This window comes from Hevea brasiliensis, chromosome 4, assembly GCF_030052815.1.
Source record: "Hevea brasiliensis isolate MT/VB/25A 57/8 chromosome 4, ASM3005281v1, whole genome shotgun sequence".
Lineage (NCBI taxonomy): Eukaryota > Viridiplantae > Streptophyta > Magnoliopsida > Malpighiales > Euphorbiaceae > Hevea > Hevea brasiliensis.
In genome coordinates this window covers 93,868,373-93,885,663 of record NC_079496.1, presented here as the reverse complement: position 1 = coordinate 93,885,663, position 17,291 = coordinate 93,868,373, and the positions used below count along the sequence as shown (strand labels likewise).

At 32.6% G+C, this 17,291-nt stretch overlaps 1 protein-coding gene across 3 annotated transcripts; it reads right to left on the bottom strand.

Moving 5' to 3' along the window:
• Window positions 1–532: 532 nt before the first annotated feature.
• On the bottom strand, window positions 533–3,441 carry LOC110643379 (putative pentatricopeptide repeat-containing protein At1g74580). 3 transcript variants are annotated; one of them, XR_002492637.2, is made up of 3 exons: window positions 2,623–3,441; window positions 2,346–2,538; window positions 533–910 (listed from the first exon to the last, which is right to left on the bottom strand). XR_002492637.2 is itself a non-coding variant. In XM_021795739.2 (2 exons), exon 1 carries the CDS (start codon window positions 3,409–3,411, stop codon window positions 2,629–2,631), a length of 783 nt encoding a protein of 260 aa, XP_021651431.2. In that variant the 5' UTR covers window positions 3,412–3,441; the 3' UTR covers window positions 533–910; window positions 2,623–2,628. The 3 variants fall into 3 exon arrangements, 1 of the variants encoding a protein (XP_021651431.2); XR_002492638.2 differs by having other exon boundaries at window positions 2,346–2,463; XM_021795739.2 differs by lacking the exon at window positions 2,346–2,538.
• Between the last annotated feature and the right edge of the window lie 13,850 nt (window positions 3,442–17,291).

Here is a 17,291-nt window from a genome sequence, read left to right as displayed (position 1 = left end):
TACATCGAATTAATTCAAAATGATTTAATTTATATTGACTTATATAATACCATAGAAGGTCGTGTTAATATTTACATATTAACTATTAATAATGTTTTTTTCGTGTCAACCCCCTCAATGTACTCATATCTAGCAGAACATACTTATCAATCCAAATCATCACCCCTAATTATGTCCACATTTCTCTCTCTCTCTCCCTCTCTCTCTCTAGAACACTCCAGCTCACTACATTCTTTGCCACAATAAAATTCTCCTGGATAATCCTCATTATTATCTCATCTAATTCCACTAAACCTATCCCGTGCATCAAATTCACCAGAGTGCCCATCTTTCTTCCCACCTATCTCTGTCTCTCTACCCCATACCTCTTTTAACTATATCCTAATTGACACTATCCTAAGTGACACTTACCATTTCCCCTTTTCCCTCATCGTATTAAGAACCCACCTACACCCACAATACCTGAATATTCTTGGATGGAACAACACAAGTTATCCAAGAGTAGGGAAAATAAAAACCTAGAGCTTGTAACTGGCAGAAAACTCATTTGAGAGCAAATTCTAATTCAAAAATAAATACAATATTCACAGTAGTGAGAACAAAAAGAAGGTGAAACCATAGCTTGATGCCCTGGGGTGGGTATGGCAACACTAAACAACCTGCATTGAGAGAGCAAATTGCCTCACAAATATGTAGTATGAACTAGGGAAGACTGTCGATTTCAAAGATTGACACGTGACGGCCAAATAAGTTGGAAAGTAATTTGGGAACCTCCATGTCAATTTGGCTTTAGGCAAGCGATGCTAAAAATTCACATAATAATTTTAGCTTCCCATAAGCTGAAGACAGTTTGGCCACGACGAGATTTCAGCTGCAATTTGGTCAACAGACACTTTCAATTCTCCATTACCTGGGAAAATGAATGAATAGTTTAGCAATGCAACAGAAAGAAACTCTGCTCTATGTTAAGCATCTCATGTCCACAGGTGGCATTCTGAAAATTTGCCCATTTGATTTAAGGTGGCATGAAAAAACATTTGACAGTCCTACATAAATTGAAGAGATAGTTTATAATCTATTTGCTAAATTAATAAAACATCACAATAGGGACTTATAGCCATTTTCACGTGAACATAAATAGGATAAAGAAACATCATCATGGCATCAATGGAAAAATGAAAAGACATGAAAACATTTATAGGCTCAAGAGCAAGCCTTTCATAGCTATATGCAAATCTGGTAACAGGTCAACCTCGTTGGTTTCGGGATTGTTATTTTAACAAATGTCACTTGGGTTTGTGAATTGTTACTTCATCACATTCTACTTAAAGTACTTCATCTAGACATTGGTTTTGAACTGTTTTCATATCATCTTATTTATGAGCTAATAATTTAGCATCGAATGACTCCCTAAAAGGTGGTTTGACGTTATATCCAACTAACATATGCCAAACCGTTCACAGGGCAAGACAATCAGAGCTAAGCAAGAGTACCCTGTCTTTTGCTTTATACGATAGGTCACATTCACACCTATGGCCTACTAAATGCTCAAACCCCCTATTTTACAAACCATGCCAAGCTCCTCGCTACTTCAAACAGATTAAGATAATAAAAGAAAATAAAAGAGTTTCACTCAGTAAAACCAAGATAATTTTGTTTAATGTTCTACAGTGGGTAATGACATACATCATAGACCAAAAAACAAAAGTATGCATAACTACCGCATATCCTAAACCAAAATGATCTAATTTTCCAAGAAACCAGAAACCTTTCAGTATCATTTGTTTAACTGTTCTACTCTAGCAGACCAAGATATCAATCACTATAAAATATCTTCCTCTAACACCCAAAGGCTAAAAATAAATAAAGAAATAAATTTCTACAACAGGAAATGGACACTGATGCTACTACGCCCGAAATCGAGTCAAATAGTCAATGCTGGTTGGAAAAATCCAACCCCATCAAAGAGTGAAAACAAAGAAGAAAATCATCACTAGAGTGCAAAGAAGAAAATCTTGGCTAGTGAAACAGACCAACCAACATGTGCCTTGAGTTAGCTGTACAGACCAAATAAGGTTCCCACTATCAGACTGAGTAAAAAATGGCTTGAGTCACCCAGACCGAGCATCCAGTCAATGATAATAATGCCGTATAAGGAAATCTAGTTTATTAACCGAATATTGATATTTATGCAGATAGCTACAATAGCTACTTAGCAGAAACAGTCATTAATCAGTTAAGCTCTGAAACTCTAATTATTCAATCCTTCATTTTCACAAATCTCTTGAGCTTAGGAGAGGCTACCACAAATCTCCAACTTCTTGTGCGTAGGAGAGGCTACTGACCTCACTATTTTCTTTGTTCACACGCTGAATGGGCTGTCTGACTGGACATCTGGACTCACGGCAGCATCAGATACCGCATAGATACCATATCAGAATCTTAGTTGAAGAAGGTCTCATCCTTATAGAGAAAAAATTTATCTTTCATTGTCAAAGCTTAAAGGACGATTTCAACATACTGAGTAAATTCTACAATCTGGAAATTAAACATTCACAAATTCAATTCTAAAAGAAAATGAATGTTCATATAAACCGAAGGTTAACAATCAATAAGGTGTACCTTTTCCTACTCTGTCCAGCTCCCAATCGTAGAATCCAACAATTCCATCACCTTTTTAACACCCTCACTATTAGCATCACCAAAATAACTGCGCAAAGCCTCATCCAACCTAACTGCCTCCCATACCCTAGCCTCTCTCAACAAGCTCCTATAAACCCTTCTCCTTAATCCAGAACCAGGCACAAAACCCACACCCACCATATCCCTCAAAACCCTGAAAGCCTCAAGAATCAACCCACATTCGCAAAACCCATTAACCAAAAGCTTATACACAATCTTTTCCACTTTACATGGAAAGCCAGGCCTGAGCATCCATTGGTACAATTTGTAGGCTTCTTTGGGTCTCTTCTTTTTGACATATGAGCTAACGAGCATGACAGTGATGCGAGTGAGATGAGGATGGGCTTGTGGGGTGTGTCTAAGAATGGTAAGAAGTGACATGGATTTGGTCATGTCAGGTTGGGAAGTGAGGGAATGAATCAGAATGGAGAAAGATATGGATTTGTAAGCTGGATTTGTGAGAAGGGCAGTAGCAGTTAGGTGGATTGCTGTGCTTAGATGGTCAGAAAGGCATAGGCGAGGGATCAAAAGATTGATTTTAGTTAGCTCTTGTTGTGTTAGCGCTAGTTTTGAATTGGTGGGTTTCTCAATTTCACTCGATGATGATGATGATGATGCATAGGCTTGTTGAAGTAGAGGAGAGATGATAATCGATTTCTCTGACGGATGAGAGAGAAATTGAAGGCGGCGTTGTGCTTGTTTGAGGGATTGCATTTTCAAATTTTTCATCTAGTCGGTCTGATGGATAAGAGAGAAACTGAAGGTGGCTTTAGCTAATTTAGGGCCGGCCACTGTTACCGGGCGAACCAGACCGGCGGTTCAACTATTGTTAAAATAATAAAATACAATTTACCGTATAAGATTTGATAAATCTTATAATTTAATATTAATAAAAAAAATTAAAATATCTTTATTTTTTAATTTAAAAATAATTTAATTTTTAAAATTTTATTTTTATAATAATTCAGTCTTTAAAATTTTATTTTATTACTAATTTAACCTTTATAACTTTAAAATGTCAATCCATTAAATTAAAAATCTAAAATTTAAATTATTAAAATATAAATTAATTACTTTAAAGTTTTCAAAAATTTTGATTAATTACAAAATTATCTATATATTTTAAAATTAATTTCTAAATATTATAACTATTTATAAATAAGTCTTTATAATTTTATAAAATTCTATTTATATCATTATTATTTTAATAATATGTAAATAATTATATATATATATATATTATCAATTTACAATATTTTAATATATTATATTGTTATATATAAAAAGAGAAAAAAAGAAACATAAACTCAAATTTTTATTAAAATAAAATTTTAAGAACTACATTATTTTCAAATTGAAAATAGAGTTTAGTATTTTAATATTTTTACTAAATTTAATAAGAAATTAATATATAATTCTAGCACTATGAATTAACTTATAGTGTTACATCTTATCCCCCAATAAAACATAACATGATTTCATAGTATACCTAATAAATTACCAAATTTCATCTATCGATAATCTATTAAATATACTACAAGAGATTTTAACAAAACAATTTCATTTTTAAGTTAAATTATTGTAAAAAGGTGAAGACATTAGTTTATAATAATTCAGTCTTTAAAATTTTATTTTATTAATAATTTAACCTTTATAACTTTAAAATGTCAATCCATTAAATTAAAAATCTAAAATTTAAATTATTAAAATATAAATTAATTACTTTAAAGTCTTTAAAAATTTTGATTAATTACAAAATTATCTATATATTTTAAAATTAATTCTTAAATATTATAACTATTTATAAATAAGCCTTTATAATTTTATAAAATTCTATTTATATCATTATTATTTTAATAATATATAAATAATTATATATATATATATATATATTTTTATCAATTTACAATATTTTAATATATTATATTGTTATATATAAAAAGAGAAAAAAAGAAACATAAACTCAAATTTTTATTAAAATAAAATTTTAAGAACTACATTATTTTCAAATTGAAAATAGAGTTTAGTATTTTAATATTTTTACTAAATTTAATAAGAAATTAATATGTAATTCTAGCACTATGGATTAACTTATAGTGTTACATCTTATCCCCCCATAAGACATAACAGGATCTCGTAGTATACCTAATAAATTACCGAACTTCATCTATCGATAATATATTAAATATACTACAAGGGATTTTAACAAAACAATTTCATTTTTAAGTTAAATTATTGTAAAAAGGTGGAGACATTAGTTGGTAAATTAATTAGACATTCTATAATTCAAAGAAATTATTTTAGTTTATTTTACGAAAAATTTGCGTGGTTATGGCTAAAAGTTTACTAAATTACAATTTTAAAACCTATTAAATTCATCTGTGGCAGTTTATACAACATAATTAAATAAATCATCATTCAAAAAATTTTCTTTCTTTCATCCACAAACCAAAAAGGATACAACTTTTACATTTACAATATAAGAGATATTTTATTTCAAGTTGACATCCATTGGAATTAAGGAAATCGATTACAAAATTTACAAATGTTCAAACTTACAAGAAAGAATATTACAACAATTTACATTTGATTACAAAGTTTTTATACAACTGCTCGAATGTAATTATATACATATAACTACATAATTATATCAAAACCTAATATACAAGGGTATACCTATAATATATCCAAAGATAATCCCTGTAAGGCTTCGAGTCACAACTTCAAATAATCTCACTCAACTGTTTTATCCTTTCTTTCACCTGTGACAACATACAAAAATTATCGCTGAGCGGTGAACTCAGTGGTGCACAACTAATAATTTAAAACTCAATATAAATCACAATTTACCAAATCATAATAAAGCATTTAAAATATTCACATTTTTCTTGAACCATGAAAACAATATAATATTTTTCAACCATTAATAAGCATTTGTTTCAATCACATTTTATTAAAGTATGAACAATTTAAGGGTGTTGCCAATAATTCACACAGTTGGACCCATGACACAAAATTTTCGATCAATGTCGTATTGTACACTACAACAAAGTAAACTCTTCCCAATAACCGAGGCTAAAGGGAGGCACCAAAGGCTAGCTGGCTAATGAGTCCTGATCCAAATCAACCTCAACTAGCAAGGCAGAGAGGGAAACTCAACCTCACAAGAAGAGAAGATCGCATCAAATATTATCTCACTAGACAAACTAATGAGGAACACAAATCATATTGCCATGTCAACTGTGGTTTCAAAACATATTCAAAATAATTTCTATTCACAAAATGCATTTACAGATTAATAAACATGTTTAATTGTTGTAAATTCATACACATGGTTGGCAACACATCAAGTTCTAAAAAATACTTTAAAACACATTCAAAACCAGCCCACCCCCTTGCTACAATGAAATCAAGGGCCAACATCTGTCTTTCCATAATATAAATTTATTTCATAATTCATAATCTTCAAAATAATGCATTAAATTCTTAAAAGCATAAAAGAAATCATATTTAAATCATACAAAGTCAATTCAACAAATTAAAGTTCTCAAATACAAAGAAAAACATAATTCATTCATATAAATCTCATTCAAATCAATTACAAATTTAAAAACAAGGGCAAAAGCTAGTTGTGCACAAATCTTTTTATACTTCTCTTAACTTAGCTTAACTTTTCTCTTCTTTGGAAGACTCCTTTTATACTGAAAATATACAATTAAAGTGTCTCAATACTCATCCCAACTATCACCAATAACTAATCAAATAATTGCCTAATGAATCCCTAAGTTAACTTTGCAATTTTAATGAAATTCTGGGTTTTGGACAGTTTTGGACCTTTACTATAGAACCCAATTTCAACCTAATTCCAGTCCTTATTTGCTAAAGTAATCTTCATCAAAATTGTTCCTTTATATGTTAGGTTTAATTTCCAATTTGAATCACTTAATTTGAAGTTCTGTAGCTCAAGTTATAACCAAAACATTAGACACTGTTCTAGGTGTTATATCCTTAAATTCTAGGCTTTCCAGATTTGTACTTTAAATTTATATTCTATATTCGGTTATCTTAAGCTCATAATTTGGCACTAGTCCCTAAAATAATATTTTAGGCCTTTGTCTTAGGTTTCCAAATCAATTTGAATCACTTCAATTGGAGTTATGTAGAGGAAGTTATGGCCTAATAACCATTCAGAGGTCACAGGGCAAAATTGGCTAAGGTGCAGGACTTCTAGATATGGCATTCCTGATTTACCCTAACAATTCTCTTATTTTTCCCTAAGAACTGGGTTTAGGTCCAAACTGTTAGTAGTATGCTCTAGAGTATATCATTTTGTATGTATCTCGCATATATTTTATTAATAAAAGACAATTTCATTTTTCCATTTACATAATATATTTATGTGTAATAAAAAATGTCCATTTATATTTTATTAGAAATTCTATTCTTAAGTTGTTAAGAATATGAGTGACAGTATTTCTAGCACAAAGTATCATAAATTGGTTCACAATCGAGGATACTTCATAAAGGACATGTTTATCTAGAAAGATTGTAATCATGTTTGTTCCCAAGTTATTTATATGAGATATAAATAAGATGGAATAGTGAGTCTCATGCCATATAACAAACATGACAGACACTTATACATGATAAGTAGGCCGAACCAGTAATACTTATGACAAGTACATGGAGTTTACTCTTGTCATTGCATTGTCATATATCATATCAGTGCATATAATCTTTAGACCTGAGACAACGCAATTATCTTGTATATAGGTGGTTTGAGTTTGATACTGCTTTTATACATGTACTGTGTATGGGTATATGGGCGTGTATTGGCTCCTACTAGTTATATATGGAGATAGGTGTTGATCAAGATGGAATCCGTTACCCTAAGTAAAAAACTCAACTCAACTCAACTAAGCCTTTATCCCAAAAATTTGGGGTCGGCTATATGGATTCGCTTTCTCCACTCTGAACGATTTTGGGTTAAATCCTCAGAAATGTGTAATGCTTCTAGGTCATGTTGTACTACTCTCCTCTAAGTTAATTTAGGTCTACCCCTTTTTTTCTTTCTATCCTCTAACCTAATGTGCTCTACTTGTCTAACTGGAGCCTCCGTATGTCTACGCTTCACATGACCAAACCACCTCAATCTCCCTTCTCTCAACTTATCTTCAATTGACACCACTTCTACCTTTTCTCTAATACTCTCATTACAGACTTTATCTAGTCTAGTATGGCCACTCATTCACCTTAACATTCTCATCTCTGTAACTTTTATCTCAGATGCATACGACTCTTTCAGTGCCGAACACTCACTACCATATAACATAGCCGGTCGTATGACTGTATAGTAAAATTTTCCTTTCAATTTATTGGGAATCTTACGATCACATAAAACTCCCGTGGCACGTCTCCACTTCAACCATCCGGCTTTAATCCTATGACTAACATCCTCCTCACATCCCCCATCTACTTGAAGGACTGAGCCTAGATATTTAAAGTGATTACTTTGGGGTAGTATCACTCCATTCAAACTAACTCCTTCTCTATCACCAGTTTGGCCTTCACTGAACTTGCAATGCATGTATTCTGTCTTCGTTCTACTTAACTTAAAACCCTTTGACTCTAGAGTACTTCTCCAAAGTTCTAGCTTTCTGTTGACTCCTTCTCGTGTCTCATATATCAGAACAATATCATCCGCAAACATCATGCACCAAGGAATACTCTCTTGTATATGTTTCGTCAGTTCATCTAAAACTAATGTAAAAAGGTAAGGGCTTATGGCTGATCCTTGGTGTAATCCAATTGAGATCGGAAAATCTCTTATGTCCCCTTCCACTGTGCGCACAATAGTAGTTGCTCCTTCATACATATCTTTTAATACTTGTATGTACCTAATAGATACCCTCTTTTGTTCTAACACATTCCATAAGACCTCTCTTGGAACACTATCATAAGCCTTCTCCAAATCAATAAAAACCATGTGTAGATCTTTCTTCACATCTCTATATTTCTCCATCAAGCTTCTAATGAGAAAGATCGCTTCCATAGTTGAACAACCAGGCATGAAACCAAATTGATTGAGAGAGATAGAAGTATCATGACGTAGTCGATGCTCTACAACTCTCTCCCACAACTTCATAGTGTGGCTCATGAGTTTAATTCCCCTATAGTTTGAGCAACTCTGTATGTCTCCCTTATTTTTAAAAATAGGTACTAAAATACTCTTCCTCCGTTCATCAGGCATTTTCTTTAAGTTTAGAATCTTATTAAATAATTTAGTTAACCATGCCACTCCCATATCTCCCAAATACTTCCACACTTCAATTGGTATTTCATCGGGTCCACAGGCTTTACCCACTTTCATTCTCTTAAGTGCTTCCTTTACTTCTAAAGATCTAATCCTTCCAGTATAATTCACATTTTTTTCTATTGTTTTATAATCTATATTCACGCTATTACCATTTTGACTATTATTAAAGAGATCATTAAAATAATTTCTCCATCTTTCTTTAATGTCCTCATCTTTTAACACTTTTCCTTCTTTATCCTTAATGCACCTAACTTGATTGAGATCTTGACATTTCCTTTCTCTCCTCCTTGCTAATCTATAAATATCTTTCTCCCCTTCTTTAGTTCGAAGTTTCTCATATAACTTTTCAAATGCCTGTGCTCTTGCTTGACTAACTGCCTTTTTTGCCTCTTTCTTTGCTATCTTGTACTGTTCATATGCCTCATTATTATCACATTTAGGTAATTTCTTATACCATTCTCTTTTTCTCTTCACTGCCTTTTGTACTTCCACATTCCACCACCATCTCTCTTTTGAGGGTGGTCTATGTCCTTTAGACTCTCCAAGTACTTTTCTAGCTACTTCTCTAATCTTTGATGCCATCTGTATCCACATATCATTAGCCTCCATATCCAGCTTCCATACTTCGGACTCGAGAAGCTCATTTTTGAACTTCACTTGCTTTACTCCTTTGAACTCCCACCACTTTGTTCGAGCTATACTATTTCCTCTGACCTTACTTGAATTGTTCCTAAACTTGAAATCCAGGACCACCAACCGATGTTGACTTGTTAAAGCTTCTCCTGGAATGACCTTGCAATCCTTGCATAGAGCTCTATTTGTCTTCCTAGTTAAGAGGAAGTCAATTTGGCTTTTATGTTGCCACTTTTGAACGTCACTAAATGTGACTCTCTTTTTGTAAAGTAGGTATTTGCTAGTATTAGGTTGTATGCCATAGCAAAATCTAAGATGCTTTTTCCCTCCTCATTTCGACTGCCAAAACCAAAACCTCCATGAACATTCTCATAACCTTATCTATCACTTCCTACATGCCCATTCAAATCTCCACCAATGAAAACATTCTCTTCATTCGGTATGCTTTGCATTAAATCATCCATATCTTTCCAAAACCTTTGTTTACTCTCACTGTTTAGTCCTATTTGTGGGGCATACTATATTTATTGTTTCTCCTTCTAATACTAGCTTTACTAGTATAATTCTATCTCCTATTCTTTTCATAGCTATTACTGCGTCTTTCAATGTCCTGTCATGATTATGCCCACTCCGTTCTTGTTTCTCTCCTTTCCTGTAAACCACAGTTTGTACCTTGAATTACCCACTTCCTTACTTTTCTCTCCTACCCATTTAGTCTCCTGAATACAAGCAATATTCACCCTTCTCCTTTCCAAGGTATCCACAAGCTCCATTAATTTTCCTGTAAGTGATCCAACATTCCAAGTACCAACCCTGATCCTCCTCTTATCCTGCTCCTTCCTAATTGGTCTCCTTCTATGATATTTTCTATTGTTTTTTATGTCTATCTTGTATTCTGTTCCACTATTTATTCTACTATCTGTCCTATGGACTACCTTCTTTACCCACACCCATCCATGATGTGGGAACCCTTGCTCATTTAGCACCACACCCGGGCGCCGGCATGGCCCGTCGCTTTCGGTGAACGCCCTACACCCTTGCATATTTCTCACTACACCCGGGCTCCGATGTAGTGCGCCGTTAGTAGAGGACGCCCCAACGTTTATATCATTTAAATCCATATCATAGGGTGTGACGAAATTTTTACGCTGGTTGTCACCTACCGCAACCCTCCTCCTTTATTCGGGCTTGGGACCGGCTAAGCGCAAACTACTTAGGTGGAGTTCGTTACCCTAAGTAAATAGGGATAAAATCCTATGTTCATTTAATTATTCTTAATGTTTTAAGTTCCTGGCCAGGATAGACAGATTTAGTTAGAAAAGAGTTTCTGATAAGAAAATATAATTAATCAAGAACTGAAATTAAAAGAGAACATAATGTTTATAGCAAATGGGGTTTGACATTAATTATGACTCCAGCTCGAATTGGGATTTTGTAACGGAGAGATTCTAGTGCATGGTAACATATGATTAAAGGTTCATTTAAGGTATTCCTTATTATTGATTGGGTGGCCATGACATACTATGCTAGGTGTCAACCATGGTCTATGAGATGCCTGAAATGATTTAGAGAAATCATTTACGGTAAGAAAGAGTTCTAATGATATTAAGAGCTAATATCATTTCTCATTGCCAATAAGTAATGAGCTTAGTAAGTCACACATCTATATAAGCTAATCACCATTTAAAATGTGATTTAATTGATTAATTAAAGAGTTTAATTAATTAATTTAAGAGGTTTGGTTTGCAATAAGATTGCAAAGTCCCTAGCATGGCTTGAAACCAAATCTAGGTTATTGGATGTATAGTATAAATTAAATTTATATTTAATTTGATTAAATATGAATTTAATTATGAGAAATTAATTAATGGAGATTAATTAATTAATTTATTTATATTTGATATAAATTGATTTAAAGAGGAGAAATTATAATTTTGGATTGAGAACTCAAATTAAAAAGTAAGGGCAAATTGGTCTTTTCACATTGTGACATGTGGCACCATGAGATAGTGACATATGGCACCATATGATCTTGCCACTTCTCTTCCTATGATGAAAGACCACATATCATGATTTAAATGGAGCTTGACACTTGGCTTTATAGGATTAAATCAAATAATAACAAGATGGGATCTTGTGATGACGTGCGGCAAGGAAGTTAGGGTTTGACCTAAGTATATAAAGAAAAGTTATAAAGAAAAATTAACTACTCCTCTCTTTTTTCTCTCATGTTGGACGGCAACATGAAGTCTTCTTCTCCTCTTCAAATTCTCAATTGATTCAAAGGGAAAAACATTGATTTCCTCTTGAATTAAAATTATTAGAAAGTGTTTCTAACACCTAATACATTCATACAACTTTCACAAAGCATAAACCCCATCTCATAATTGGTTGACAAGGCTTGAGAAGCCAATCTAGGGGCTGTCATTGTAACTTTGGTGTGTATGCTTGTGGTGGACAAACTAGAGGAACAACATTTGGAGTCTTAAGAACATCCTAAGAGGCTTCAATTGTGCATCAAGAGGTTAATACCTAAAAATCCCTCTTTTAGTTAGGATTTAATTGAATTAAATATTAATTCATAATCTTTAATGGCAAATGAAATTTTAATGCATGCTAAAATATGTTTTGGTATGCAATTGGGCATTGGAAATTGATTAGGATCATAAGACACTTGGTATGGTGCATGTAACTTTAGAAATAAATTTTGAAATTCAAGGTTCTAATGCCCTTTATTCACGCTTCCACTCCTTCAATTGGTATCAGAGCCATTATATTTGCCATTAAGATTGTTTATGAGGTTTAATTGTGTGATTGGATAAAATTTGGATTGATTTAAAGCTGGTTGAGTGCTCAACGGGGGTGGCTTAAATGAGAAACACGCCTCAAGGGTGTGTTGGAATTTTGGGCTTGGTTTTAGGCCCATTATGTAATTGTTGTGTATTTTAAGGCCCATAATTAAGCACATACCTAATTAAATTATTTAATTAGGAATTTTAATCACACAATTAATTTTTGAAAATTATTTTCAAGGTATTAAATTTGGAAAAAAGGTTTCTAAATTTAAAATTATTTGAATGAGGTTCAAATTTAATTTTGGTTGAATATGTGATATTCAATTTAATTTTTAGTATGTATATTTTATTTAATTGTTAAATTTTAATATGCATAATGGATGATCATGGATAATAAAAGACCAATATGATTGGATTTATTTCTTTTATTTTTCTTTAGGATGTAAAATAATTAATTTTATTTTAGTGGTATGTATTATAAATATTGTAATAATTTAGGTTGTAATTTCATTTATTTGAGGACTTTAAAGTCCATGTTCTTATAAACTCGCCTTGGTATGCCAAGGATTACAATGTAATTAGATTGCAAGAAGATCAAGGAGGTCAAGAACATTGATAGGACCAGTGGGAGGAAATCAAGATCAAGGGTTGATTATGTACTCCTTCAGTAACTCTAGTAAAATCAATGAATGAAATACACCTAGGAATGCCCTAATTCAATTCTTGGTGGCTCAGAATTGAATCCCTTAGAAAGTCCATGATCATACCATATTATTTATTTATCCATGTATGCATGAGATGTATGTGAATGTATGCAAGTATATGATACATGCATGCTAATTGAATGATGTGCAAGGTGAGACCATAATAGTAATAAAATCGACCACAAAATCTTCTAAGCAAATGATTAAGTTGGAAATGGTATAATTAAAGTAATTATATTATGGCCCTATTAGTAGTATGCCCTAGAGCATATCATTTAGTATGTATCTTGTACATCTTTTATTAATAAAAGACATTTTCACTTTTCTGTTTACATAATATATTTATGTGTAATAAAAAAGGTCCATTGATATTTTGTTAGAAATTCTATTCTTAAGTTGTTAAGAATATGAGTGATAGTATTTCTAGTACAAAGTATCATAAATAGGTTCACAATCGAGGATACTTCACAATAAGGACATGACTTATCTAGAAAGATTATAATCATGTTTATTCCCAAGTTATTTATATGAGATGTAAATAAGATGGAATGATGAGTCTCATGCCATATAACAAACATGATAGGCACTTATACATGATAAGTAGGCCGAACCAGTGACACTTATGACAAGCACATGGAGTTTACTCTTGTCAATGCATTGTCATAAATCATATCAGTGTATATAATCTTTAGACCTAAGATAGCACAGTTATCTTGTACATAGATGATTTGAGTTTGATACTGATTTCATACTTGTACTGTGTATGGGTATATGGGCATGTGTTGGCTCCTACTAGTTATATATGGAGGTAGGTGTTGATCAAGATGGAATCTATTCCTCTAAGTAAATAGGGATAAAATCCTATGTTCATTTAATTGTTCTTGATGTTTTAAGTTCCTGGCCAGGACAGATAGATTTATTCAGAAAAGTGTTTCTGATGAGAAAATCTTTTTAATCAAGAACTGGAATTAAAAGAGAACATAATATTCATAGCAAATGGGGTTTGACATAAACCATGACTCCAGCTCGAATTGGGATTTTGTAACAGAGAGATTCTAGTGCATGGTAACATATGATTATAGGTTCATTTAAGGTAAACCTTATTACTAATTGGGTGGCCATGGCATGCTATACTAGGTGTTAACCATGGTCTATGAGGTGCATAAAATGATTTAGAGAAATCATTTATGGTAAGAAAGAGTTCTAATGATATTAAGAGTTGATATCATGTCTCATTGCCAATTAGTGATGAGCCTAGTAAGTCTCACACATACACAAGTAATCACTAAATTAAATATGATTTAATTAATTAATTAAAGAGTTTAATTGATTAATTAAATAGGTATGGTTTGCAATTAGATTGCAAAGTCCCTAGCATGACTTGAAACCAAATCTAGGTTATTGGATGTATAGTATAAGTTAAATTTATATTTAAAGTATTTAAATATGGATTTAATTAATGAGAAATTAATTAATAGAGATTAATTAATTAATTTATATTTGATATAAATTAATTAGAAGAAGAGAAATAATTATTTTGGGTTGAGAACTCAAAATTAAGACACAGAGGTATTTTGTTCATTACACAGGGTGACATGTGGCACCATGAGATGGTGACACATGGCACTACACATAAGCTTGCCAAATGTCTTTTAATAATGTAAGATGATTAAAATTAAGATTAAATATAGGTTTGACATTTGGCATAATGTGATTGAGTCAATTAAACCTAGAGCCAATCAGAAGGTGACATGTGGCAAGGGTTTTTAGTGGTTACTTAGCTATATAAGTGTAAGGATGAAAGAACAAACACAACAAGCTGCTCATTCTCTTTGTGCCGCCACCCTTGGCTGCCATTTCCTTCTCTTCTTCTTCTTCTCTCATCAATTCAAAGAGATTAGAAAACAATCTCTTGAATTAAAAATACTAGAAATTGTTTCTAGTGTTCTGTTTACATCTGTAATCTCTAAAAAGGCAAAACTTGATTTTCTAATTCATAGAAAAAGCTTTAGAAGCTATTCAAAGGCTGCCCTTGGTGATCTTGATATGGAGAAGCTATAGGGACAACATCTCGTGTCCTAGACACATCCCAAAGGTGTTAAATACACTGCAGTGCATCAAGAGGTTAGTGTACTTGTTCTTTATCTAATCTAGGATTTTAATAATTAATTTGATTAATTATAAAATTTTAAATGACAAATGTAGATCCAAAAATATATTAAAAGAGTTTTAATAAGCTGTTTATCATTGAAATTAAATAAATAAAAATGAATCTTGCATGATGCATGTGACTCTACATGAAAAATTTTGAATTTCAATGATCTAAACTTGTGTTTTTTCATGCTTCCGCTCCTACAGACCCTCTATTGAGGCAATTATTTTAAGAAATTTTAAATACTTGCATGTGATGCATTTATTTAAGAGATTTTCTTAAGAATAATTGTTAAGCATAAGATGTTGTAAATATGTAAATAGTCGGTGGCCAATAATGGATGTGCCTGAGGACATTACAATTATTTGCATGTTTACTAGCTCAATGGGATCAACTTAACTAATGCAAGATAAATCAATAATGGATGTGCCTGAAATTTTGAGTATTAGGGACTAAATAAATTATTGAACCTCACATGAGATGTGATGGGCAAGGAGTTGCTCACTTATAGTTTATTATAATTCCAATAATGGATGTGCCTGAGGATGATCAATAAGACTATAAGAATTCAATCACCCACTAAAAATCCATCCAACTAGGATTTCTGTTTCTTACTTTGGAAGTGTAGGATTCGCCAAGTTAGTGGGAGGACCAATTTGATTAAAAGACCATAATTATTTTGGTTAATTACTTGATATATTTACTAATTAATCTAATTATTTTCTGTAGTTAATTTTTCTGATAATAATGAGCACAGAACAACCACCACCATCCAATATCCTTGCGAGCATACTTGATCATAATAGGTTGACGGGACCTAATCATTCTGATTGGCTCAAAAATTTATAACTTGTCCTAAACCTAAAACGTATTGGATATGTTTTAGACTCAAAGGTTCCTGGTCCCTTACCTTCAGAGGCCACTTAAGAGGAACTAGGACAAGTGGAAGGAGCATGATATGAGAGCCAAATGTTACATGCTTTCTTCTATGACTAATGAGTTACAAAAGCAGCATGAAAATATGCAGAATGCAAGTGAGATCCTCCTTCATCTGTAAGAGTTGTATGGTGAGCACAGCAGGAATGCTAGGTATGAGATATCTAGACAGCTATTCTGCATGAGGATGTCTGAGGGACAGACTGTAGGAGATCATGTCCACAAGATGATTCCGCTGATTGAGCAGCTAGAACATCTTGATTTTCACATGGATTTCCAACTGTAGACGGATCTGATCCTTCAGTCCCTATCTGAGTCATTTGGGAATTTTGTGATAAATTTTCATATGACAAAGCAAGAGTGTACTTTGGCTGGGTTGCTTAACATGCTGGTTATTGCCCAATAGAATATGCCGAGCAATAAAGGGAAAGAGGTGGCTTTGATTGCATCTTCTTCTTCTACTAGAAAGTCCAAAAAGAAGAAGGGCAATAAGAATAAGAAACCTCAAATTTTTGGACCTTCCAAGAAGATAGCCAAACAAAAGGGAAGACCGAAGCTGACAAGGGCAAGGAAAAGTGTTTCCACTGCTAGAAGGATGAGCACTGGAAAAGAAACTACCCAAAGTATCTTGCTTCTTTGAAGGACAAGAAGGATAGACCTTCAGAAGGTATGTCTGTATCTTGTTATTTAGATTCTGATGATACTCATAGTTCATCTACAGCTTGGGTTTTAGATACTGGTGCTAGTTCTCACATTACTTTTGATATGCTAGAACTAGTAAGTAGTAGCAGCTTGCAGTCACGAGATATTAGACTTCGAGTTGGCAATAGCTCAACTGTTGAAGCTTTAGCCATAGGATCTAAATCTTTATACATGAATGGACATGTTTTGTATTTAAATAATGTTTTGCATGTACCTGATACTTTTAAGAATATCATTTCTATATCTAGTTTGATTAGAAATGGCTATGAATTTTAGTTCACAAATGATGTTTGCAATATTTATTTTGGAAATAAATATGTTGGCTCGGGTTATATGCATGATGGACTTTATTATTTAGATAATAATGTTAA